General features: G+C 44.0%; 1 protein-coding gene across 2 annotated transcripts; it reads right to left on the reverse strand.

Annotated features, from left to right (window-relative positions):
* Positions 1 to 382: 382 nt before the first annotated feature.
* On the reverse strand, positions 383 to 15,570 carry GSG1 (germ cell associated 1; the record flags this gene model as incomplete). 2 transcript variants are annotated; one of them, XM_081060885.1, is made up of 6 exons in its annotated part: positions 383 to 728; positions 2,551 to 2,662; positions 3,296 to 3,448; positions 4,237 to 4,284; positions 5,520 to 5,838; positions 15,526 to 15,570. In XM_081060885.1, 6 exons carry the CDS (start codon positions 15,568 to 15,570, stop codon positions 383 to 385), a joined length of 1,023 nt encoding a protein of 340 aa, XP_080917011.1. The 2 variants fall into 2 exon arrangements, with proteins under 2 accessions (XP_080917011.1, XP_080917010.1); XM_081060884.1 differs by having other exon boundaries at positions 4,114 to 4,284.
* Between the last annotated feature and the right edge of the window lie 11,303 nt (positions 15,571 to 26,873).

The raw sequence follows: 26,873 nt of genomic DNA on the forward strand, positions 1-26,873 counted from the left end.
ATCATCTGCTGATTTTCCCACCTTCAATTCATCAGATCCCAGACAGATGATCAGATTGATTAGCCCTTAAAAGGCAGGAAGTGCATTTTACTTTGCTCTTTATCTTCATTGCTTCGTCCAGAACCTGGCACATAATAAGCAGTCAGTAAGAGAGAGAAGGGAATTCTGAACGCGATGGGTGGGGAATAGTGAAAGGAGGTAGAGCTGTGAAGGAGCAGGGACAGTGGCCCCTGACACTGTGCCTTTGGACTCATCCTGTAGCATACCCTTATTCTTAACCTCTAAAAACCATGCCCAACAAACAGACTTTGGCTTAAACACATGTTGATAACAAGCACACATGTAAGGCTGGGCTCAGACTGCTCTCCAAACCCACATACTGCTAACACCGTTCTTCCTCTACACATGACCCAGCCAGCTCTTCTTTTAGCCCCTGGCTGGTGCCTTTTTGGAATTCATTGTTGTGTAGCTCTGTGTAGAAGTCAACTCCTTCAGAGACAGAGCGGGTGGGCGGATGGTGGTACTGGTGGTAGCTGGTCAGAGGCCGCCCTGGGTGGGCTGCACATGACAGCTGCTGGAGGAAGCACTGGTGATGATGCGGTAGGCAGCTCAGGTTTCCTTTGAAGCTTTTCCTGTGCTTGCACTTGAACTCCAGCACCAGCGTGGTGTATGTGTTGAACGTGGTGACAGCTGACGCCATGCAGCAGGTGAAGGAAACCCAGGCCGTGCTAGGGACAAACATACCAAAAATTGGACAGTAAGAGTCCTTCTCACAGGTTTGTAAGAAAAATGCTGTGATCCCTTCCTACTAGTAAACGAGGCTGATGCCTCTTACGGATTTAGGGGCATGAGGTGCTGCCTTCCCCCATGTTGCAGGTACATGGGCAGGAGGACTTAATCCAGTCTGTCTTAGTAGGGACATTCTGGATGCTTAGTGGTAAAAAAGAGACTCACATAAAGTCAGACTGGGAGTTTGATCGATTCGTTTTTACCGCATTGGATAATTGTCAGTGCTGTGCTTTTCTATACTTGGTGTGCCTAATTTCTATATATATAAACACGCACACACACACAGTTTTTTTGACTACTGTTTCGCATACACACACCCTGCCAAAGATTTTCCTTCACTCAGATACCAGACTGATCATCCCTCCTCTCCCATTGTTTGGAGTTTAGCAGTCTTAAGGGAAGACACAGTTGAGTCTCTGAGAGCCCTACGGAAACATTTGCTACAGATTGGGCAGTATTATAGATTGCTCTAGTGGCATTTGCCTGTTATGGAAACAAAGTTGTTCTCGCCTTAAGGGAGTTTATAATACATAGAATTGAAGCTGAAGATTAAGAGAAGCTGCATGGACTCAACAAAGAAGGAAAGACACCAGGGAACTTGATCAAACACAGTCCTAAAAACTCGGAAAGCCAAACCCCTAAGTCTCCCTGTGATTCTGGGAAGCCCAGGAAACAGGAAGTTGTGTGAGGTTAGTGAGGGATTTCATGAGGCCAAATGATGATGGTTCAAGCCAGGCCACATGCTGGTACTGCGTGTTCCTATCTGCTGCCTCTGACAGACTGAGTAGACTCAGGCTGAGGATGTGTCTGATGGGAGGTTTGTAGTCTGAGCTTTGCAGCAGCAGCAAAGGAGCTAAAAAGGAGCAGAAAAGGAGCTAAACTGAGAAGGTGGCCGGTGGAGTAGACCAAAGACCCCTAATCAAGTTGCACATGTTATAAGAAAAGGGACAGGATCTTATAACAGACATGGATGGGTTTCCATATTGCCTCCTTTAGCATGGCAGCTGGAGCCCAGTGCTGTTTCTTTTGAACACTGTTAAAGTACTTGGCACTTATCCAGGCAGTGAATGCAAGTCCAGGTTGGCACTTGTAGTGAATAATGTTCCTCAAGGGAGAAAGTGAGGGACTCTTAAATAAAGGGCATACTTACCTTGACTGTATTTGTTTGGCCATGGTTGCTGCTTTTTATTTTTAAAGAGAAACCTAAAACAGCTGACCCTTTAGTTTTTTAAGGGTTAGAGAATGACTGGTAGGGGAAATTTTATTTCTAACACAGTTTGGTGGATAGGAAGGGAGGTAGGAAGAAGTTACTCTTCATTATTGGAGAAGAGTAAGCAGTTGAAAGGGGATGGAATTCAATCCAAATTTCAAGGCTAATTCTCCATTTCTCTGTCCTCCAATACCACGAATCATAAAATATATAAAATATAGAGCATCGTTTCTATAAACCATACAAAATCAATCTCCTTTCCCAAGGGCAATTATCAGGTAAAGAAGCAATTGCTAGAGCTGTACCAGCAGAAAAACTGGACTAGACAACAGCGTCAGAAAACAAGCTAGAGGAATTCTCTCTACCTCTTCAGAAGGTGGGGGAAGAATGGGTGTGGCCTGATGGTGCAGCCCCCTGACTGACAGGCTTCTGGGATGACGGATGAAGAAAAGGCAGAAGGACATGGAGCAAGGATATTGTTAAGGGGAGCAAATCTCATGAAGGTTGCCTGCGGAAGGGGCTAAAAGGTTCAGAAGAAGATCAGCACTTACTAAAAGGCCCATCCATAATTCCAAGCATGTGGCCTCCGGTCTTCTGGACCCACGTTGGCAGTTGCCTGGAAGACTTGTGAATACATCATATGGGCCACCATCCCCAGAAGGCCTGCAGAGGGAACAGGAAGGCAGCACCGTTAGAGAAAGGCTGGCATCGTCATCTACAGGGAGCACGATTTTGGAGCAGCCGCCTCATTTTTGCATCAGGTGTGGCCCGTGTTGAGGCGTTCCATTTCCCATATGCCACCGCGTTTGCAGGAAGACTAATGTGTAATGGGGGCTTCTCCCTGAATGTGTATCATTGCAATAGGCTGCCCTAGACTTGAGGTTGGGACCTGTGGAGAAAGTTTCTGCACTCAGGGCTGCTGCTCCGTTTACCTCCCATCCATACCCCCAGTGTGAGCTTCGTTCCTGATTATGCGTCTCCTACTTTAGCCAACAGGCTTGCAAAGCTGTGTGTATGTCACAACTGAAAAGTAAACCAAACTAATTTACATATTGAGAACATTTGCAAATGAGAAGAACCTAGAGCTAAATCATTTCGTGAAGTACATAATGATCCGATGCAAAATTTTGTGTTATTTCAATTGAAAAGGAAAGACGCCTGTGATGTACCTCATACCTCCATTCTTTATGCTGCCTGTGGGTGCCTCCACCCGCCCTTCTGGACAGACTCCCGCCTGCCAGCTAATGCTATAAGGCAGCAGAGGACAGCCACCCGCTCCAGCTTTGGGGCGCTCACCTGGCAGGACGGAGGAGACAGCTGCCAAGGCGCTCAGCTTGAGCCCGCAGCCGGGGTTCCCAGGGAACAGCAAGTCCATTAGCAGGAGGAGGAAGCTAGTGAGTTCAAGTCCGACGTAGACGAACTGGGCTCCCACTGATAACCATAGGATCTCTGTCGGAAACCACAGGAAGAAGAACCCTCACCCTGCCAGTTAAGTAACTGCACAAACGGCCAACAAATGATGCTCATTAGAAGAGCAAAGCCTCGCCGCATCCGAGAAGAGGAGAATAAGACAACACCGAAATCAGCTGGGAACGATTCTTAATTTGGGGTTCTTTGCTGTCACCCCACAGCTCTCACTCTGCTCAGGGCCCAGTACATAATCAAGTAAACTTGATTGACCAAAACTGTTAGGGAGATTTGAGAAGAAATCATCCAAGTTTCACAAAATCTTGCCAGGACATAACTCCTATTATTTTTGTTCCTTTTTTTCCTTATTTTATTTTGGATAGTCCATTTTGTTTCTTTCCTCCCTCCCGTCCTCCCTTTTTCATTCTCTCCCTTCACACTTGGATGAAAAACCTAAGCTTTTTAATATGGTTGCTTGGCAACAAGAGTGGGTTAGAGCTGTTGGTGGTTTTTTTTGTTAGTGAACTTTATTTGTTTCTGCCCTTCCTTTTTTTGCATTCCTGCATATGAATGAAACTCAGCTCTAGAAGGAATTTGTGTCACCCTGTGGGGCTCTGAAGAAGAGAAAGCAGGAGAGCACAGTACGATTTAGATCCAGAGAAGCCCCAAACTCAATGGCAACTAAATTTGTTATCAAACCCACATACTTGCCACAAGCCCCAAGGGAGGGTGGGGGAGGAAAGCCTTCTCCGTTAACCGCTTCCCTCCAAATCGGAGAGTGGGGTGATGTGGGCCTTGCAACGTGGCAAATTCCAGTAGTCCTTTCTCACCTCTCTCGGTTGGTGGTGTGAGTTCATTGAAACTTCGGCACCTCTCCCCTGAAACAGACAAGGTACAGCTTCTTGGAGGTGCTTCCTTGGACAACTGGGAGGAAAACTTGCCCCAACCCCATACCTGGCACTGCTCCATTTCATCTGACACAGTGCCTGCGCAGCACGTAGTAGGCAGGCAGTAAATGTCTCCTTGAAAGCAGTTAAGAATGCATGGAGGAATGCATAGGCAAGAGTCACCCAAGATTCATTTCTCTCCTCAGTTCCTGACAGTGAAGACTACAACGTTTCCCTGAGTGCCTACGCAGGGAATGTTCCGGTTCCCATGTCAGGAAGAGTTAATGATCCTATTGTTAACCAATACCATTTGCTGCCGCTGTACCACTGGTCTGAATGGCTCTGAATTGTTGCAGGGACTGGGTTTGGAGCTGTCTTAAGTGGCACGCTAATAGCTATAAAAGTTAAATGCACATACAGCTCGTATTCCTCTGCTGTCTCCTTTTTCCCTTAGCCCAAATTGGGAGAAGTAGTAGATTGCAAATGGCCACGATTCTGGGCTATAGAAAAAATTCACTACAAGGTGACCTTTGAGTGCTTTGAACAGGGAGGAGGGGGTGTCCTCTGTCTAACTCCTACACTCCTAACGTGAAGCCTGCACGGTAACTGAGGCGTGCTGACACAGTCCCCACTTTGTATGTGCTGAGTGGCAGGAGCCCTGGGAGGCGCTGTCAGCAGCTCCTCGAAGGTGGTTGGTTACCCTTTCTGAGCTGTGGTTCCCTGCCTTTTAAATTAGTGGTGTAACAGGAATACATAGAATAAGAAAAACCTGTTGGAGGGAGAGGAGGAGGAAGGGTCTCTACAGGTGATCTACTCCGATCTTTCCATCTCACTAATGATAAAATCAAGGCCTGTAGAAACGGAATTACACAGATGAGGTCACAGCTGGGCAGAGCAGGGCTTTTTCGGTAATTGTTACATCTCCTTGTTTTGTCTCTGAACAGCAATTCTAGTTCGCTAGAATGGGAATTTTCATAACGTTGAAAGTGTAAATGAAACCCTTTAAGGGTAAGCTATTTTAAACCAGCAAGTCTACTAGGCAGGAGCTGAAAAGCCAGATGGACTTTCGACCTAAGGAGAAGGGACGCAACACAGAGGTGGGAGACGGTGAGCTTGGGGGTGAGGCCAGTGGGGTGTGGGGGAGTGCTATCTGCTTCCCACTGCTTCTCTGCCTACAGAAGATCCCTTGAGGGGGAAAGGTCAGGCAGCTGGGGTGAGGAGGCTACCTGGTTCTTCCACTGTTTCCTCACAGGATAGCCACATGCTGCTCCAGAAGGTACGGAAGGAGAAGCGCTCATCCCCAGTCTCCCAGCTGTATTGTACCACCTCCTGGGATGATGTGTTGGTCCTGCCCCCATCCAAGGGCACTGGCACATCAAAGCACTGGGCTGCCAGACCTTTTCCGCACAGGGGCTTGGGCACCTTCTGTGTGCCCACAAACCAGTATTTGCTGAGCAGGGATGCTGTGGAGAGGTTGAGTGACAGCAGGTTGAGGACGGCAGATAGGAATGTCCATTGGCCAGTGAGGCCCGTCGGGAGTTCCATCTGTAACAGACAAACCAGGAGAGAGCCTGATTTCCGGGCCTCCTTGGAGATCTGGACACCCTTCCCTGCGGTCCCCTAAGCCCAAGCCACTTTCCTCCAACATGACAGGCACAGCCAGCCGCTGGGAGTTTTCTCCAAGCAGCCGTGTGGAAGCGTGGCTTCAGGAGTAGCCTGGAGTGGGCACCATAGCAGTGGTGTTTATTTAAGCTGGACCTTCTTATACTAAAAGACATTGAAGATGCTCTGAGTAAGCATCAGGTAATCTCAGTCAGAATGTGATTAAGCCACAGGCCAGTACGTATCAGGTGGAGAAAAAGAATAGGGAGCATTCTAAACGCTCTTGCTGGTGATTATTTTTGGTTTTGCCTGCATGGAAAGGTGGTAGCAGTGACTTGCTGAGGTGTTTGTTATTGTGATAAAGTGAGGTTTTGGTACCTTCTTCCCTGCACTATAGATTCCTCTGAGAGGAGTAAAGGGGGGATATGTCCTATCAGCGAATGTTAAGTCGAATCACGGGATGGGCAGGGGTTGCAGATAGAGGCTTTGGGGCCTTGAGGATAAAAGAGAGCACTGGACCCGCTGGGGTGTGGGGCTCTTGAAGCCCCTGGAGAGGGGAGGGAGCTGTGGGTTCTGAGAAAAGTGGTTATCTGGGTCCATCGCCCATCCACTGCCACTGAGATGGCAGAATCTCAAATGGGAGGTGGCTGCGTGGTGCCCATGGAGGCTGGACCCCAAGTGTTGTGGCCTGGAGCCACCGAAAAGGTGACCTTGGTGGATGAGGAGGAACCTGGAGGGGCGTCGCCACAGCTCAGTGCAGTACCAGTGCTTGACTCAGAGTGGCAGCAGAGAGACCTGTGGCCCGTGTGGCTCTGGCTGGAGCCCCTGACCGCCTCCTTATGTTTTAGTCTGAGAGAAGAGGAGGGCTAGTTGAAAAATGACCAATGTTAGACATTTTAACTTTGAGGAGTGGTGACTTGGAGCCAGATTGAATTTGCTTTAGAAAAATAAAGAAATCTGACAGGTCTTACACTTTGTTATAGAGCAGTGTGTACTATTGTATTAATACATACTGAATGGAAAAGAAGCCCGCACTTCGTTGCTGACAGATGATTCTTAAAGTAAACCACCTTGAGTTTTCCAGGGGATCTCTCATATCAGAATTAATCAGACCCAAATCTGCTTAATTTAACAGATATAAATAAAACCATAGTTAAATGGGATAGGCCCATAAATCTGCCTCTCTCATCATCTCCAGAGCTTAACGTTTCTACATTTAACAGAGAACTTTATCTGTGAAATATAACAGTTTGTTCTTCAGAATTTACAGGGACTAAAACAGTGCATACTGCAGACAAAGTGCAAGATTATTTTCTGGCAGTAAGAGATATACAAGATTCATATGTATGTAAAAACCAATATGCAAAACATGATAAAGAGTTTGGAAAGCAATCTGCTAATACGATTTTTTTTTAAAGCACTCAACAAATTAAATCCACCAGGAGTGGTCACACTGCAAGACTGGGTGACCTTGGTAAGAACTGAAAAACTACAGCATCTGGTAGAAAGAAATATATTACCAGATATGGGAGTCAAAAAAGAATATTTTCAACTTGTTTTTAGTTATGAAAATGCTATTGGTTTTAGTCATTGTTCTGTTACTATGAGTTATCCTTTCTAATTATATTACTATATCCATTGCTTGAATAGGAAATAGACTTCTAGGTAAAACATCTTCTTTAATCATTTTGTATAAAGGTTGAACTAAGGATTTAGGCAATTCTGCATTTTCAACAATTTTATTTTCAATCTTATATGGCTTGGAAATTTGTTTACTATCACTGCACATCAGATTTTAATTCTACCTTCAATACATTTCAAGTTACATTTATTTGTAAGTTATTAGTACTCAGAAATAATGAACCCCACACCATGCACAAGCACTTTGCAGCATCAGGGTGCCAACTAATTTAAGGGATAAGTAATTTGAGAAACAGGATGAAAAAGAGCTTGGAATGAAGCTCAAACAGGCTGCTTCCAGAAGGAATGATCACCAAGGATAGACACAAGGAGACTCATTCAAGATTCTCTTGATAATCGAATGGGAATCCATTCAAGAGCCTTTTTAAGAATTATCTTTAATACCTATAGTACCCCTCATCACATGTTTTATTTCCCTCCCCCAAACATGCCTTTTCTTTCCAAGATCCACATACCTCTTGAATTGGAAGAACAAATTTAATTTTGCAATGGTTTTCTTAAGGTGATTGGAAGAAGTAGCAGCCAAAAGAAAAGTTGTATCTTTGCATATGCCGACAAGCCCCATGCCAAAGTGATTCTACTGTCTAGAAAAGGGACAAATAGTGGCTTCCCTGACACTTGGATTAAGATCATTAAAAAGTGCATACATAGTATGTGCCAAAATGTCACTAATTCTTCCATCAACATAAATTAACAGAAAAACTCGGAATAGACAACAAAATGATGAGACAGGCACACCACTTAAAAGAACCAGGTACAAAATAATTAAGCAGTGTACGTTCTGAGCAATAGAGGGGGAAGCTGGTTACCTTGGCCATGGTCAGAGTTTTGCAGCTTGTCTGGAAGGAGCGCAGGATGCCTTCTGCGCTCCAAATCTCTTTGGTTGAATGTTGAAAGAATGAAAACTAGGCTTGCCACCCTCCCATCAGCCCCTCCTAACCCTCTCCCCCCTCTTCTAGCTCATTTTTCTTTTTTCTTTTTGAGTGCCTCATGATTTAATGCTGCCTTGCAGGAACCTTGGGCATTTAATAATTGACACTGTAATCATGGCCCAGCTGTTCTGGGAGATTACACAGGAGAGCTTGCCAATGGGGACCTGGGATTAATCACATAGAAGCAAGGACCTGCATTCACAGAGGGAAGTTGCTTTGAAAAGTAAATGATGATCTAGTTTCCATCTAACTGCTATTCCCTAGGTAACTGGTGTGAAGGGACTGGTCTTGAATTTATGGCAAACACAGAAAATAGGATAGGGTTGTTGTTACAAAGGTTCCCATTCCCTTGTGTAGGGTTTTCCATCCCTTTAATAAGCTCTATTATCTGCAATGTCAGGGCCTCCTGGAGCCCTGTATGCAAAATAGCTTCCTTGTGTCATGGTGGTCCCCACCCCCCAGTCAGCTCATTAAGAAGGACTGTTAGCGCCATCCCTCCCCATGCAATGCTGAGTGTTGGGTGGGGATGGAGGTGGGGATGCAGATGGAGTAGGATAGGAGAGAAATGAATTCCAGGGCCAGCAATGCTACAGCTATCTACCTTTTCTCTCCCAATCTTCAGGCAAAGGAATGACAATTTTTATTTTTTTAAGGGCTTCTAAAAAAAAAAAAAAAGTCTGCAAATCAGTGAGAAGTTCATTGTATATATTTTTGCCATCCATGCCCCTAGAAGTACAAGTTGTTTTTTCTGTCCTCAAAAATTGTACTAATTAATTGGCATGACAAGGGTGGGAGACATTCTGTACCCCATGGATTCCCTAAACACCCCATGAATTTTCATCCTCTGACCTTTGTGGATGCTCATGTACCTGGAATGTCTTCAAACTTATTACCTGCTGATAAGCCTCTCATCAAGATTAAGAGTCACGCATTCTTTGAAAATGTTTCTTTTCTCCCTAAGAATAGTTCCCACCTCTATGTCCTCGTCACACTGTACCCCTCATAACATTTTCTATATTCCTTTATAATTATTTGTCTTGATTGTAAAGTCCTCTTCTTTATTCAAAAGCAGTAGTTCTCATTTCTGATTAAGCAATTAACAATCTTTGAAACTTTGGAAAAGATTCAGATGCCTGGGCCCCATCCTGAGATTCCATATTAGTTCTGGGGTGAGGCCCAGGAATCTGTAATGTGTAGGAAGCTCTTAGTATATACCCAAGGATTGCTGGTTTCTGGTTGTGCATGTAAGGAGCTTGGAAGTCACCACTCTGACCTAACAACCAGTGAAAAGCTGAACAGATTGACAAATATGTAGCCACGGAGTTAGTGTAGCATAGCATGACACCTGATTGACTCATTTGGGGCTAACATTTAATGAAACCCTGTGTACCCGATCCTGCCCCTACCTCTTCCAGTTTCGACACCAACTAGGTCGGGTTTTCCCCATTCTATATTTGTGCATTACATTTAGGGAATCAAAGACAGGCTCCCCTCAGTGTTTGAATTAGTCTGCCTTTTAGCCAAACAAGTCTCTCTGGATCTCACTTCTGTCACCCAATATATTCTCTATTCTCCTCAGACTGATGGTAACAGCGTATTTGATACACATAAGCTTGTGCCCAGGGTCCTGTATCACCCAGATGACCTTTTATTCATTGTGACAGAACTCTCTGTCTTTTGGGAGAAGGGAGCAGGAATTTTGTGGTCACTATTCATGGTGGAATTGGCTGCTATTTTCCTGGCTCTAGTTTCCCTCCCAACACTGGGTGGCACCATCTCCTCAGATATTTCCTCTTCAGTCATGTGTTTCCTCTCCACACCAGTCCCCAAATATGGATGGAAGTGGCAGCTCCTCCTTGCTGGACTGTTGTCTTTTTCTTAGTTTGGCCTCCTCCCACACTCTAATCTATAGAAGGTATGTGTCAGCCTTATGGAATTCAGAGCTCAGAATGAACTAGGGGCAGCCAGGCGCTCCCCGGAGGATGTCTTGTAGGATTGTTTTCTGTTGCACATTTTTTGTGGCCAGTTACAGTTTTCAGTGACGCAATAGATCCTTAAGTACATCCCATAGGAAATGCAACACCCCAGTATCAGAAAATACAGTTAGCCAATGTTTCCTGATGAATTCTGTGCACATTTTTCTTTACTTTAATCGTATCTTCATCCCCTGTTCACTTCAGAACAGGGAACAATTCTTTCCCCCTCTCCGCTGACACCCTTCAAATACTTGCAGATACTTCTCATATCCCGCTTGAGTCACCATTTGGCACAGTCTTATGTCTTTGGTTTTTATTACCTCTGCTCATAAACTGCACCCCCTTTGACTTAATAGTCTGAAATTTGCCTTCTCCAGGGAAAAGGGGATGGGAAGGGCCGGAGTCTTAAGTGGGTTCCATGAGGAGGCCAAGAGGTAGATTTAGAATAGAACTAATTAAACTTCAGCTTTGTGGTCCCCCACCTACTCGGGCCCCTTCCAAGACCCTGTTGCCTAATTTGTACTTGTCATTTTATATTATTTTTCTTAAAGAGGGCTTCCAAAATTTTATTATTTTCGGCCTTCCCCAAAGCCTGAATCCACCCCTTGGGAGGCTGTGCATTTTGTGTGTGTGCTTGGTTGGCTGGCTACGAACTGACCAATCCTCCCTTACCCAAGGATCCTCGGACACAACATCTAATTTCCTCTTTTTTTTTTTTTTTTTTTGACAAAACATGAGTTTTCTCTGCCTGGCCACACAAATCAGAGCCCGGCATCCCACTCACTTCCTTTCATTGTAATTTAGGCATGTTAATATTTTTTTCTTCTCTTTCCCCTCTTAGAACAGAAGAAGTAATTGCTAGTCAATGCAACATAAATATAATTAGGTTCGGCTCAGAAGCTCATGACTCAGCACAGACATGAAGATTCCACATCTCAAAGTAGTGTTTAACTTCTGCATGTTGGATCGTTACCATCTTAGAATAATCTCCACAGGAATAGATATGCAACTCAACACTTAAGACATCACAAAGCCAAAGGTTGGGACCTACCGATATTTGCTAAGGTTCTCAGTCACTCACCTACAAAACCATATTTCGTAGGTATTTATAAAAAGAAACACTGGTCTTGGGATACCCACACGTACTTTGTAAACAGGAATTCAAATTATTGTTTTGTGACGGCACTGCAGATAAGAGGTGATTAAAACAATGGGTAAGAATACTGGGCCACAGAAATGTACAGCGCACCATTCCCTGATGTCAAAGCCTGGGGCGAAGGGATCCACTGGGTTTTTTTCACGCTATCCATACTGGCATCTTTTCCCAAGAAATGTTCAGTTGCCCTCCCTAGCACTAGGACCCCTGTCCTTCCAGGTGTCAGATTTCTGACCCGGGCCCCATTTACTAACTCCTTCTTGTTAGCAGATAAAAGGCTAGAGTGGAGCATAAATGTTTGGGCTCTCACTGGCTCTGATCTACAGGCCCCTGTTGTCTATTCCTGCATGTTCTACTCTGTGCCTCTCTCATATAACTCATCACATGGTTTACTTGTCCGTTATGCTCACTTGACTTTAAGTATCTAGAAATATTAGCAGCTATGTTTTATTCATTGTGTATCCTCAGAACCTAGCCCTAACATCCATGAATGAAGGAATGAAGTTTGTAATGGAAACGAGACTCATGAATACAGTTAGGAAGCCTAGGGGTGAAGATGTGAGTAAAGTGTCCAAACAGCCGTCTATTGCTAAAGAAGACACAAATCCTCCTGATTTAGCAGTGAGAAGCTAAAAAGAGGGTCCACAGGTCCACAGACACACCCTCTGCCTTTCTATACAGATGTGCTGCGCACTGTCCTGTCCTCAAACAAATCCTCTGCCAATACATTTCCTCCCACCTGTGGAAACATTCCTGCTTGTTGATGAGCAAAGCCCAGAAAACAGCAATGATCTCATGAGTGAGTATTATCTTTAGTTCACAGAGATCAGGGTACAAACACATTTCTTAAATGCCAGTAACAGATTGGAAATGTTTTGTCCTTTCCCAAGCTTCGTAATTCCCAGTGGATTAGAGCCTTTATGGATGATGTATCTTGAACCATCTGAGATTTTACAGCTCTAATTACAATTTTTTACTTCAATGCCTCATATTTGACTCATTTCACTGATGAAGATAACATAAAGTTGTAACACAGAACATTTTGACATTGGCCTCCCAGCTGGAAGGGAAGAGTAATGCCACCAAAATGCCCATGCTGAGGGGCCAAAATATTTACATCACTGTTGGACATTTAGCTCTGGGATTTCCCAGCTTCAGATTAATCTCCACTGTAACCATGTTTAATGTCCACATGGCCTCAAATGCGCACAGAATAAAAACGAGTTCTGGGAACACTTCTAGTTACATTCAGTGGGAAGGACCCAAGAAAAGCATTTTGGGGCCTCTCTCTGTCGCCTTTCCCTTTCCGCTGTTCAGTATAATTGTTTGAGGACTTTTGCTCTAGCAGTCATTTCCAGGAGAGGAAGCCGCCTTTCTTCCATGCCCTAAGCAGCTGGAGTGAATCAGAGGCGCAGCCACATCTGCACATCCTGTGGGGCAATCGCTCACGCGCGGGTGACGGAGCCCTCGGGGCCTGCTGGGACTCGGGGCTCTCGGGGACCGCGGGGCGGGGCAGGACGGGGTCCTAACGCTAGTGGCCTCTCGAGGAATGCTCTGGGCGCGGGCACCAATGGGAAGGCCGCGCCGCCCCATTTCCATTCTGCGTGCACCGCCCTGGTCCCTTCTTTCCCTGCTCTCGCCTCCTCTCCCCCGCCCCGGCAGTCGCGGTGCCAGAGCCCCGCCGACTCCCCGCCCGCTCCCCTCCGCGGGGCTGGCTGGATGAGTAACACCCTCTCTCGGTTTACTACGGCGCCCCTGTCGCCTAGCAACGGGCGCGCGTTGCCACGGCGACGCGCCGCGAGCCTGTTTTGAATTGTTTGGCGAACCGCCTAGAGTTCCCCAGCGGGTGGGGCGGGGAGCTGGGGCCCTTTCTTCCTCTGGGTCCTCCCGGCTCCGCTGAGAACCGCGTCCCGGGGCCCCTCCCAGAGGAGTGTCTAGAGCTCACTGAAGCGAGGGCGGTCCGCTGCGCCTGGGGATGAGGCCGCGCGGCAGAGGGCGCCGCCACCTGGGCGCCAAGCTGGGCCCGGGCCGGGGCCGCGAGTGCGGGCCGGCTGGCTGGGCGGGCGGGGGCTCTGCTGCCCTGGCGAGGCTTGGCAGAAGGGAGTGTGGAGACTGGGTCACACCCAGGCCTGTCGCTCAGGGGGCGCTGGGTTGCTGTGGGATGCCAAGTCAGCGTTTCCCTTCCCCTGACCCTCCCCTGACGGTACGGCCCCTCTTCTAAAGTGAGGCGATGTCTTTGCCGCATTTCTTGGCTCTAACAGGTGGAACGTGGGGACCAGGAACCCCTCCCCCAGCAGATCTGAGTTCTAGGCACTACTTAACCCAGCACTAAGCGGCTGTTTCCTCGGAGAGAAATTAGGAGGATGGGTTGTCTTTCACAGGTCTGCTGTGAAGGTCAAAAGAAGTAGAAGGAAAGTGGAAAGGGAAGAGAAGGGAACCACACCGTGTGCCAGACACACCTTGCTGGACGCCTGGCAAACATCTCACTGACTTCTCACCACCACGCTGAGGGATTGGTGGCCGCTGCCGTTCCAGACCGGAGGAAGCCCATTGGAGCTTCCTCAAGGCCTCAATGCCAGTGAAGGGTGGAGTCAATATTCGAAACTTCCTGACTCAGCGCCAGGCTGCCCCTTGGTAAAGGAGAAGCGTAGTACGTACTTGATCCAGCTGTTCACTTTGCAGGGCAGATTATGGAAAGTCACACAGAATGAGGCAATGGATGAAATGTACTTGATACTTTACAGAAAGACTCATAAACAGACTCTCCTGTATTCCCTCTGTGTCTCTCCTCATAATCAATAATAAAACCGTGGAATTTACTCTGGCTGGCTTTTTCTATCATCTTCTTATCCACTTTTGAGAGTTCTTCTATTGATGATCGATTCGCTTTGGGCTGCTTCTGAGCTAGGGGGCTGGCTGAGCCCATACTCTGATGTTGTCCCCTTTTTAGGTCTTATACCTTATCCTTTCTTCTGGGATCCCTAACTTCCAGCCAATGAACAGCACACCACATTTGCTCTGTGTACCTGCGTGTGTGTGTGCGTGTGTGTGTGTGTGTGTGTGTGTGTTTTATTTATCTGGTTAATTGTAAGCTTCATTTTTTCTCTCTTGAGAAAGGCAAGATATATGATAATGAACAACTTTTGCTTTTTTAGAAACCCCTTGAGCTGCAAGTTGGCAGTTCCCAACTTTTTCAAATCGAAGGCAAATCACTTCCAGATGTGGGTTCTACCCTAAACAAGCCAAGACATCTTTGCTGGCTGTGAGGGTCTTCCTGGGTGTGGAAGGACCCCTGCAGATTCTTTCAGATTCTCTGAGGCCAGAAAGAGCCTAGGTCGTGCTCTCCTCCTTAGTTCCTGCAGGTTCCGGTCCAGAGCTGGCTTTTAGCAGGACCATGGGAATGCCTCGCCATTAAGTTCTGGCAGAGAACTGAATATCTATTCTTTCAGTTCCATAGAATGATACATGTTTCTTTTGTTTCCATCACCACTGGGCCTTTTACCAGGGCCCAGATTTTAGCAAAGGAATCATATAGGTAGATGGAAAAAAGAAAAGCTAGAGGGCTTTAAGAACCCCTGGTAGCAGAGAGGAAAAGATGAAGAGGCAAAGGAAAAAGAAAAGAAAGTTTTAAGGGAAGAAGCTGAAAAAGGAAGAGGCTAAGGTACAGACATTTTCAGGTTTACCAATAAAAATTGGTTTTGCGAAACATATTTTTATTCCGTTTTGTATAATCCTGTAGTGTGTTCACAAGCTCCTTACCGTGAGCCTGTGAAATAGATTAATTTTTATAACCTGTATTACAAATCCCACATGAAGAGTACTACACAGGAGATAGTCATGAGATTTCAAAAATCTAGGTACCTACCTTCTGGGTGAGGCAAACATTTTGCGTCAGTTGAGGATTGCTCATTCACTTTTGAAGTTCTGAGGCAACAATATTTCAGTTTTTCTTCTGCTCTGTCTTAACTGGTTGCGTGGAATGAGTATCTAGTGTGAAGATGAATCAGGTCCCCTCTTGCCTGCAGAGGGGTCAGGTGGTGTGAGGTGGGCTGGAGGGGATGGAAAGGATGTCCTGCAGTCAGAACACCAGTCAGGGTGGGGCTGGCTGACACATAAGGTTTACTCTGTGACATCACAGTGGCAGGCAGGGATCTCCCTGCGCTCCCTTACATCCTTCCCCTTTCCTCCCCAGAAGGATGGGAGTCATTCTAGGGTAACCACCAGAAGCCTGGCTGTCTTCTAAGTCATCCAGCTCAGTGTTTCTATGACTGCATTCGAATCACCTGGGGATATTTGTAAACTAGTAGATTGTGAAGGTCTCGGGTGGCTCCCACTTCATGCTGACCAGACCACATTGAGTTGTAAGGCTCTAGACCAGTGCTGTCAAAGAGAAATACAACATGAGCCACGTATGTCATTTAAAAATTTCTAGTAGCCACATTAAACAAAGCAAAGTGGACATACACACTTTAACACAACAGTGATGTCTTATGCAGTGTCACAGTTGAAGTAAAACGTAGTCCTCCCCAAAACAATAAAGATGGGTTCAATGGAAAATATTTCACACCACTTCCCTGTTTAAAATTTAAATTAAATGAGAAATTCAGTTCCTCAGTGGCACTAGCCACATTATAAGGGCTCAAGAGCCACATGTGTCTAGTAGCTACTGTGTTGGATAGCACAGCTCTAGACTGTTCCCTGAAAAGGTAACAATGTACAAAAATGACCATTCAAAGGACTAGTAACTGGAAACCTGGTATATGTTCACTAATATACTTTTAATGAGTACCTAATGAGGACTTGGGAACTATTAACGCTGAAACAACTCTGAGGCTTGAAGAGAAGGGTGGTGGCTTCTTCACTATTGCAGCTAAGAGTCTGGCTGAGGCCCTTCTTTCTGCCTGGTGAGACATATCAGACTAAGTCTACCTCTGAGCTTTTACCTGGGTGTCCGTCACTGGGATTCCTTTCTCTTTGTTGCCACCCCACCCAAATCCTGCACAACTTTCAGGGCACATAACTCCAGTCTCAATCCAGCCAAAAGTCTTCCCTTGCTATTCTAGACCTCATTTCTTTCCCTTTCCTCTGAGCTTGCACAGAATGTTTGGTCTGGCTGTGCAATGGCAGCTTCTTTACATGGGGTCTTGAACTGCTTTCCTTGCCTTAGGAGTATTCATCTGTTTGTCTCATGAAATTCTAAGCTATTTGAGAACAGAACATACTTTTTTACTTTTATCGTGCTTAATGTAGTGTTGAGGACATAATAGCTACTCAATGAATATTTATTGTATTTAATGAGCTAAGATACCTAAGTAAGTGTTGAAGAGAGAACATCAATGTAGAAATATTAATAATTCGAGCAAAAGGAATAACATGCCTTGTTCTTGGCATGTCTCAACTTGATCAAGATGTCAGTTCTCCCTAAGTTTATTTATAAATTTATGTAACCCTAATGCAAACACTAATGAACATTTTTAAAAGAGTCAGACAAGTTGATATTCAAGTTTGTATGGAAAAACAAATGCACAACATTGGAAAGAAAGCGCTCCGAAGGGGGGACTAGCCTAACAGATATTAAGGTATATTACAAAGCCTTTATAATTAAACCAATGTGTTACTGGCATATGACTAGACAAACAGACCAAATGAATAGAAGAAAGTCCAGAAATAAACATATAGACATCCAGTGAATGACAAAGGTGATGTGGGGACAGAGCCAGGAGTGCAGTTTCCAGGCTCTCGGCCTCACGTGAAAAGGTGCTGGCTCTGGTAGTAAATGGCCATCAACTGTGATTGGCTGGCCATCAGCTGTGGCTAGTTGGCCATCAGCTGTAACCAGTGAGCCACTGGCCCCTAATATAACTGTTGTGGCTACACTAGCAGTGGATGGTGGTTGATCTAGCAAGCACGGATTGCAGTTAGCAAGCATGGATCGCGGATTGCGGATCGTGTGGCTCCTGCTTCCTGTGTCTCCAACCCAGCCGCCAGCGAGAACATAGTGGTATGACTCCCCTATCCATGGCTCTGTGGGTGTTCCTTTTTGGCCTCATCATGTCCTGCGTTCTTATGTGGGGAGCGGGACCAGAGACCCCGCATGATACCCTGCGTGACATGTGTTATCTATAATAATTAGGGTGAAGAAGATCTTTCTAACAAATGGTATCGGGACAAACTGGATAACCATTTAGAAAAATAAAAATTTAACATTTTTTATATCCATTTTTATAGCATATATAAGAATAAATGCCAAATGGACTAAAGAATGTTAAAAAATGAAATTACACGAGTACTAGAAGAAAGCATGGATAAATTCCTCTACCAACTGGGTGGAAATAAAGGTTTTCTAACTGTGACTAAAAATCCAAATAGTAGATAAGAAAAGATTGATAAATTTAACTACATTTAAAACAAAACAAAATACTTCTTCTCGGCAAAAATTCCCATTAAATAAAAAACAAATCACAAACTGGGAGAAAATATTTGTAATACATATAACAGATAAAAGGCTGATATCTCTAGTATATAAAGAACTTTTAAAAATTAAGGGGGAAAAAAGACCAGATTCCTATAGAAAAACAGACAAAATTCAGGAAGGGGCAATTCATGAAAAAAGAGGCATAGAAATGTCCCTAAATATATGAAAAGATGTTTAACTTCATTTATGGTAAGATTCATGCAAATTAAAACTACAATGAGATATCACTTTTTATCTGTCAGATTGGCAAAATTAAAAATTAGCTTGATAATGTTTTCTGTTGATGAGGCTGTGTGGAAATAGGCACTTTCATTCATTGCTGGTGGGAATCCAAAATGGTAGCACCTTTATGGAGGAGAATTTGGCAATATTTAATTTAAAAAACTTCGTGTGCATTTTATCTCTTGACCACAGAAATCCTACTTCTAGAAATTTACCCTGAAGCTGCACCTCCAACAATATGAAAATATATATGCATAAAGTTGTTCATTTTAGCATTATTTGTAATTGTAAAATATCTCCAAGCATAGGAGGTTGGTTGAATAAAATATGGTATGTACACATAATGGAGTACTGTGCAGCTGTATAAAACAAACCCAAAAAGCAAAACGAGGGAGATTTTTCTGAACTGATAGGAATGATTTCCAGGAAATATTAACTTAAAAAATGGAAAGTGCAAAACAGGATATATATAGTATGCCATCTTTTGTGTAAGAATGAAAGGGAAATAAAAATACATATATTTGCCCATTGTTACCAAAAGAAACACAGGAAAGATAAACCAGAAAACAATGAAGTTGATTACTTACTGGAGGGAGGGGATGGAAGTAATTCAAGAGGGAGTGACACTTCTCTGAGAACTATATATTTTTTTGTATAGTTTTGACTTTTGGAAGCATGTTAATGTTTTACATATCCAAAAATATAATTAAAACAAGATGGGAAGGGAAAGAAAAACCTAGAACTGAAAACAAATGGAAACAAATGAACCCAATTGTATTTCAAATAAATACTGCAACCACACTGAAGAGGAAAAAGCAAAAGAAGGAATAAATCCAAGTAATTTATGAACAGTGTTTGACTGTTTACCTCTGTCTTGGGTGAGGTTGAGTGGGGGAGAATTGCAACTAACTCCTGAACACTCTTTTTGTTATATATATATATATATATATATATATATATATATATATATATATATATATATATATATACCTTATTCATCTTGTGGTGAAAGTGTTAAGTAATTTTGAAACTATTTTAGAAGCATTGTGGCATTGGGCAAATGAGGAAATGTGTTAATGCTACTGGGAGCTGAAATTCCCGTATGAGGAGGGACATCAAAATATGGAATGGGGGAGGGCAAGAAGGAACCCTTTGGGATTGGAATTAGAAGCATCATTGTGAACTCATGATTTTACATATACATACACACACATATATGAGTATATATATACATATATACACATATTTATACATATATACATATGTGACACATAAATATACATATATGCACATATATTTGTATGTATCTATATATAAACAACATGTATATGTGTATTATATTTGTATGTATGTAAATACATGTATATTTTTTCTAGTTTTGTCTACTAAAAGGCATGTCCTCTCTGAGCATTACTGCTTTTAATTTAAAACATAGAAAAACTGAGTATGTAAGTATTTGGTGAGTAAAGGAACAAAGGCCTCAAAAATATCACCTTTCCTGCAAGCCTTTCCTCCCTCTCTAAAAGGTAGGTGGTTCCCATCCTTGCCTTCTTTCTCTGATCCATTCAGACATCACAGGCACAACATCATCCCACTTGTCCATATTAATAATTCTACCTCTTGTCTTTTTCTTTTCAAATTTTTTTTTGGGGAATAATGGGGAACAGTGTGTTTCTCCAGGGCCCATCAGCTCCAAGTCGTTGTCCTTCAGTCTAGTTGTGGAGGCTGCTGCTCAGCTCCAAATCCAACTGCCGTTTTTGATCTTTAGTTGCAGAGGGCGCAGCCCACCATCCCCCGCAGGAATTGAACTGGCAACCTTGTTCTTGAGAGCTGGTGCTCTAACCAACTGCCCCTTCTTTCTTAAGTCATTGTTTGAGTGAGAAAGGATCCAATTCAGAGTTGTTTTTTTCGTTTGTTTGTTTTGTTTTTAAAATCCAATTGCATGTGCTGATTAGTCATATTCTCCTTAATTAAATTCAGCTTAAACGCCTCATCAGTAGTAATTAATATAATATAATATAATATAAATATAATATAATATATATAATATTGGCTAGCTAATATTTGTTGACGACTTACAATGTGCTATTCTGTAGGCTTTTTTGTTCATTGTTTCATTCGATCCCCATAACGTAGTCAAGTAGGCTTATGAATATGATTTTGCCCATGAGGAAACTGAGGATGTGACTATACAGATTGTAGCACATGACTTTCTGATAAGTGACATCAGGACTGCAGTCCTCAGTGTTCTGTGCAAGCAGGAGGACTAAGGCGTGGGCACACATTTTGCCCACCTTACGAGGGTGGCTAACAAATATGGCAGCTGGTTAGAGAAGGTGAATCTCCGTGGAGGCAACCTGAGAGTGGACAGGGATTCCAGTAGAGTTTGGTGTGGGTTGAGTCATCAGCGATTCCAACCTAACTGCTAGTTTTAAGTGGATGGTGTTCAAGGGAGTCTGTTCAAGGTTCCTACCATCTCTGGTGTCATGTGGCTCTGAAGGGTCCAAGACAGGCGTTTTCTTAAATATAGGTAATTTCCAGCTTGTCTTTAAAGATTGCAAACCATCTGCATTCTCTATTGGGTAAGGGGTACAATTTTTAACATTTGGATGCGATACTACCCAGGTAGCAAAGAACAATTGACAAAATGCACGGATTGCACTCCTGCTCATACTTCGGTCTCAAGGCTAATTATAATATTCTGGCATTCCTCTTGGTGTGAGTAGTTGCTGGTTCCGTAGAAGATGATGGGATAGATTGTAAGTACAATGGAGTTGCAGGACGCTCAAACTCTTGGTGAAGTCACTGAAACTGTAGATAAATCTGTTTCCTCATCTTTAAAACGGGGTTCATAAAACCTTTCCTACTTCATAAGGCTGCCGTAACGCTAAAATGAGGAAATATAAAATTAAGAGCTTTGGATTTAGGGATATCTTTGTTTAAATCTACTCTTCACTTACTAGCTATATGACTTTGAGCAAGTTTATTCAAAATGTCTCTAGTCCTCAGTTTCTGTACGTGAGGAGCGGAGATAATAGGGTCTTAGAGGGAATTAAATGAGATAATAAATACAAAGCACTTAACAGTGCAGGCGCAGAATAAACAGCTCATTAAGGGAGGCTATTATTAATCGTCATAATCGACATGAAAGGAATTAAAAAGGTTAAAAGGAATGGTGCAGTGTATTAGTTGTAGTCTTAGTGAATGCAAAGCTTGCAAAATTTAAGCATGGGTTTGAACTTATGCTTATATGTTTTTATTTACTAATGATGGTGAGCAAGGTAAATATTCTTGTTCCAGCAATTAGCTTTGGACATACAACTATGCCCAACCCCTAATGATTTTCCCCCGGTGTGACACTGTCCACCAATAGCTAGATTTCATGTTCTCCTATTAATCCTGGCATTTTGTGAAGCATTTTAGCCTATGTGTAACTTGGAATGTATCTTTTCCCACTTCCTCTTAAGACTGTAAATTCCTTTGAGAATAAGGACAGCATTTTGTCTGTGGCCATAAAGCCCTACAGGGCTTGGTGAAGATTGCGTGGGTGTTTAACACATTCAGTACTAATTGGTGCCAAAATGCAGCAGGAATTGCGTGATTCTGGGGAGTTGGGTAGAGTGGGGACTGAGTGCGGAGAGGCTTATGACTTGTCAGGGATTCAGAACCTCTTACCCAGGAAAGCGCACGCACCTCTCTCCCTGGGGTTTACAACCGCAGTGGCATGAAGGAGGGTAGATTCTGAAGCAAAGCAAAGATGATTGGTTATGCCACCTTTCTTTTTTGTAGTACTGCCTTTTATTAACTTAGACACCAAAGCTTACGCTCTGACACTCCCTAGCCGTGGGAGCTTGACCATATCATTAGGTCACTTTGAACCTTAGTTTTCATATTTTTAAAACAGGGGTGATAATATCAGATCTATTTACTTCATGGGGTTGTCATAAGCATCCGATGAGATAGCACACATAAAAGCTAAGCACACTGTAAAGCCTGATACACAGGCATTAGTCCACACAGGTACTATTATGATGTCACGCACCTAAGGGCCTGGGTCTTTATTGGTGGCTTCTTGCCCAGAGATGACAATCAGCTACATTCAAAGCATCATGCACTTCACTAGCTTCCAGGAGGCACTGCTGTACGTACAGAGCACTTTAGGGGATGTGCCCCCTCAGTGGCCCTCATTCTCCAGCTCACAGACTGTGCTGCCAATTGCTCCAAAGCACCACAGACCCAAACCTGGCTCTTCAGAAGCAAAAGGGGATGTGCTAGGATATGTTCTCTTCACTCCAACATTCATGTGTTTGCATTATCTAGCCACTGCTTTGTCCAGACTCCCCTGTGGCCACTGGCAGGCATTTAGGTGGCAACTGGCGGTGTCTGAGGTGCTGTTGTGTACCCCAGAACAGAATTTCCCTGTGGGAAGGTAACCAGTCCCGAACTGTTTTGGCTTCCTCGTGCTTTCAGGGTCTTTTACCCTAATACCTCCCCATTCCACGTTTTGCCAGATTTCTCCTTAGAAATGCTTTGCTTTCACTCATAGTGCTGGTTGACCCACTTGTACATCTGGTTCATGGAACTTGAAGCCTAACCTGGCTAATGACAAAATCAGTTGCTGATGCCACATACTCATAGGTCTCCTTTCTGCGCCTCCTTAGGTCTCTCAGGAGAAGGAACACGATCAGTTGTCACCATTACCACCTCATTTGTGGAAACCTCATTTGTGGAGGAGGTTTCCAGCAGAGAGGGGGGCCATCTGAGGTTGCTTTGCCCCTCACGTTGGTGATTTTCCCTTCCTGCTATACTCTTCATTTCATTATTCAACCTGGAGGGAGATGTTTCCAGGGCAGCTACAAACTCCTTTAGACTTTAATCACAGAATCACTGAACTTAAGAGTTAGAAGGGGCCTTGGAAACATCTGTTCTAAAGGTTTCATGTGGACTCCTGTGGACCCTGAGGCTCCAAGAGGTGAGGTGATTTAGTTGAAGTCCCAGAGCCAAGCAGGGGACTAGGTAACCCCCAGCCAAGTGCTCCCTGTTCTTTCACAGTGCACGAGGCTGACATTCCTCTTTGCAATAACCAAAGCATCATAAACTAGGGGGAAACTTGACTTCTGCTCTAGTCCTCTGACTGAGGCGGCATTGACCTGCATCCAGACTATGAGGAAAAGTATGAAAATCTGTTTATTTCATCTTCCTATTGTGACTTTTCTTTTTTTTAACTGAAGTCTTTTATAAGTCTCCCCCAAAAGTGTAATTAAAAGTGGCTATTTTAGCGCTTCCGCTTGTGATGTATTTTCTTTAAAAAACAAAAAGCACAAACACCAAACAGAGCAGTGCTGCAATATGAAAAGACCACTGCCTCCCTGAGCGCTGTTTTCCCCTGGCACATAGTGACACCAGGCCTGGTCCGCTGTGTCCCTTCTGCTCTTCCCTCCCATTTGTTTTGAACTTAGATTCTTTCACCAAGTCCTTAGGCCCCAAAGAACACCCTGTTCAGAGAGCTCAGTCACTTCTCCACCCTGCCTGCCACATGCCATGGAATTCCAAGTCAAACAGTGCTTTCCTGCCTTTTCCATTCAGCATAACATTCCTAGACTTGTTTTTCTCTGCTGGTGTGGAGCTCACAGATGGAGGAAAAGAGCCAAGGCTGGGAAGAACCAGACTCAATTACCCCAGTGGAAATGATGGAAATGTAGATAAAAAGTATAATTCTTGTAGTTACAAATGAATTGAAAGGACTATAAATTCAAAGAAATCTTGTATATGCAAATTTAAAAATGACGTGCTTGGAAATGTTTTGAAACCTACTTAAGTTATCTGGGAGTTCAGGGGCTGTGTTTTCTCTTCTTGCTGACCAGTCGTTTAGACCCAAAGTAAGACTCTTTTGAGACTGAAAGATATGTTACCAACAAGGATGGCAGTGGTCTTTGAGTTTGAACTTAAATACCCGCACTAAGACTAAGCAGTCAATCTGTCTGTAGATAGCTCAGCATTAGCCGATGCTGAGGAATGAGCTTCTTTGCCTTTGTGTGAATTCTCTCCTTTGCGTCATCAAGCAGGGAGGGCCTCATTAGATCGGACAGTTTTCGTGTCTTCTACGTCCTTTCTTCTCCAGTCTAAATATCTCTAGTTCCGCCAGCAGCTCCTCATTTGCTATGATCTCCTGGCCTTTCACCATCATGGCTGCTCTTCTGAATGAGCTCTGCTTTGCGCCTGAAAGTGTCTGCCCAGAGCTAAGTGCAGTTCTCTTTCAGCCTCTAGCTATTAGATGTCTCCACCTGAGCTGACACAGCAGCATCTTAGACTCAGAGGAGCAGACACTCATCAGGTACCCCTTACAGTCTTTTAAAAAACAATTTTATTGGGAATATTGGGGAACAGTTGTTTTTCTAAGACCCATCCGCTTCGAGTCAAGTCGCTGTCCTTTAATCTAGTTGTGGAGGGTGCAGCTCACTGGCCCATGTGGGAATTGAACCGGCAACCCTGTTGTTAAGAGCTCACGCTCTAACCAACTGAGCCATCCGGCCGACCTTCCGCCACCCCTTATATTCCTGAGCTTCCTTCCACATATCTTCTGGGCATGGGACAGAATTGGCGCTCATCAGTGATGAGATCAGAAGTACAGAGGGAGGAACAAGGGCAGGAATATGGGGCTCTGCTCCCACCTGAGTCAGCCAAGTCATTTATGAAATGGACAGGATGAAATAACTTTGTCACTTTTTTTATCAAGCATTTAGTTTCCAGAATCAGACTACCGTACACGGATGCAAATCTGGTCTTGTACCACTGATGAGATGTTTAAATTTGAACAAGTTAACCTCTCGGTGCCTCAGATTCCTCCTCTGGAGAATGGAAAATCCTACTGTTGTCAGGATTAAATTAAAGGGGCTGAAAACATGTTGCATTTGGCGACATGGTAAGTCTCACCCATGCTATCATAGTTATGAGTGTTATTATTCTCCCTGCCGTCCTTTTTTCTTGGTGTTGTCGGTCACTCCTGGGGAGGTTTTCTGAATCAGCAAGAACTGCTCGTCATCGGAGCGCTTCAGGCTGAAAACTCACCTTCTGCCTTCTAGATTGCAGGTGTCTCTGTGGGAGGATAATAATGCCTAAAGCCTGTCATTAATCCCTTTCAGGCTCCTGGGGCCTTTCATCCTAAAGGATTCCAAGGCCCTTGAATAAAAGAAGCAAAAACACTCATTAAAACATTAACATTTGTATGACAGGTAAAAGTTGTTCAGATACAACACCTCATAAAATTGCTGGTTATCTGAAGTTTTGCTTTTTAAGAGGTTAGCTTACTCCAAGTAATCTTTAAATTTCAGTTACTTGAATTCAGAGCTTAACCCAGAGTCTCCTTGCTCTTCTTTCTTTCCTTCCCCTCTAGAGATGCCAGCTTTGTGCACTCCCCCCAGGTCTGTTTCCTCAGCTGGGGAAAGAGGAAACGATTCCTGCAAGGGAACATCACAAATAGGAAAGACAACTGGGCCTTTCATCTTAAGATCTCAAAGGTATTTATACTTGACATATCTAATATCTGCTGTGGGGAGTAATAGTACTTAATTTATAGAGAGAGTATTTTGACTAGTCCAAGGTTAGAATTTCACCTGAATTATAAGCACCAGCAACAAGAATATATTGGTTTGGAAATCAGTCCCATTGTTTCTGGTTTTTAATTAACTCTGCAATGTTCATCAATTAAGGATGTGCCTGAGGGCTGCTGGTCCTGGTTCTGGGCGGCAGGGTTGGCCTGGCTGTCTGCGCCAGAGTGACCGCACAGTGGGTGATGTGAGTGCCCAACCGTGAGTGGTGAAGGCTGGCGCTCAGTCCAGCTCACTAGCCTTCAATCACATTGCAAATACCTCATGTTCTGGTAACAGAAAGAGATGGCAAAATCCCATTTCCTGATGCCCCCCCCCCAAACACTCTCAATAGGGTGTGTCAGCTGCCTGGAGGTAACCTGAACCTATCAGAAAGATCAGGATCTATTAATCTAGGCACATCTCTCCACAACTCAGGCTTTGAAAGACCCGCTCCCATCTCCAGTGGCAACAGATGCCTGGGTTTTCCTCTTGGCCTCTGTACCACACATGGATGGCTGGGATGGGAGTAGCATTTAATGAAACAAGCATCAGTGTCTCACTGTCATTGGTTGGCCTTTTGGGTTTGGTGGCACATTCGTATCCCTACTTTCTGGTTTCTTTAGGGAGAAGGAGAGAGGGAAGTGCATTAACGTTCAGTAAATGCTTACAATGAATCAGATACCTTACATACATGATTTCACTTAATTTCACAGGTTGTGATGTTACCCCCAAAGCCCTGTTTTATGGAAAATCCAAGTTAAGAAACATGATTGGCTATCTGTACTTTCGACCAGAACACAGGAGAAAAGGGGATGGGAAGATTCTCTTTGTAGGGCCTCCTCTCCATTCTTTCTACTTACAGGAGATGAAAAGACTGAAATGTTGTCAGATTCTAACACTGATAGACTTTCACATTTGGGGACATTT

The sequence above is a fragment of the Rhinolophus hipposideros genome (assembly GCF_964194185.1).
Source record: "Rhinolophus hipposideros genome assembly, chromosome: 9".
Lineage (NCBI taxonomy): Eukaryota > Metazoa > Chordata > Mammalia > Chiroptera > Rhinolophidae > Rhinolophus > Rhinolophus hipposideros.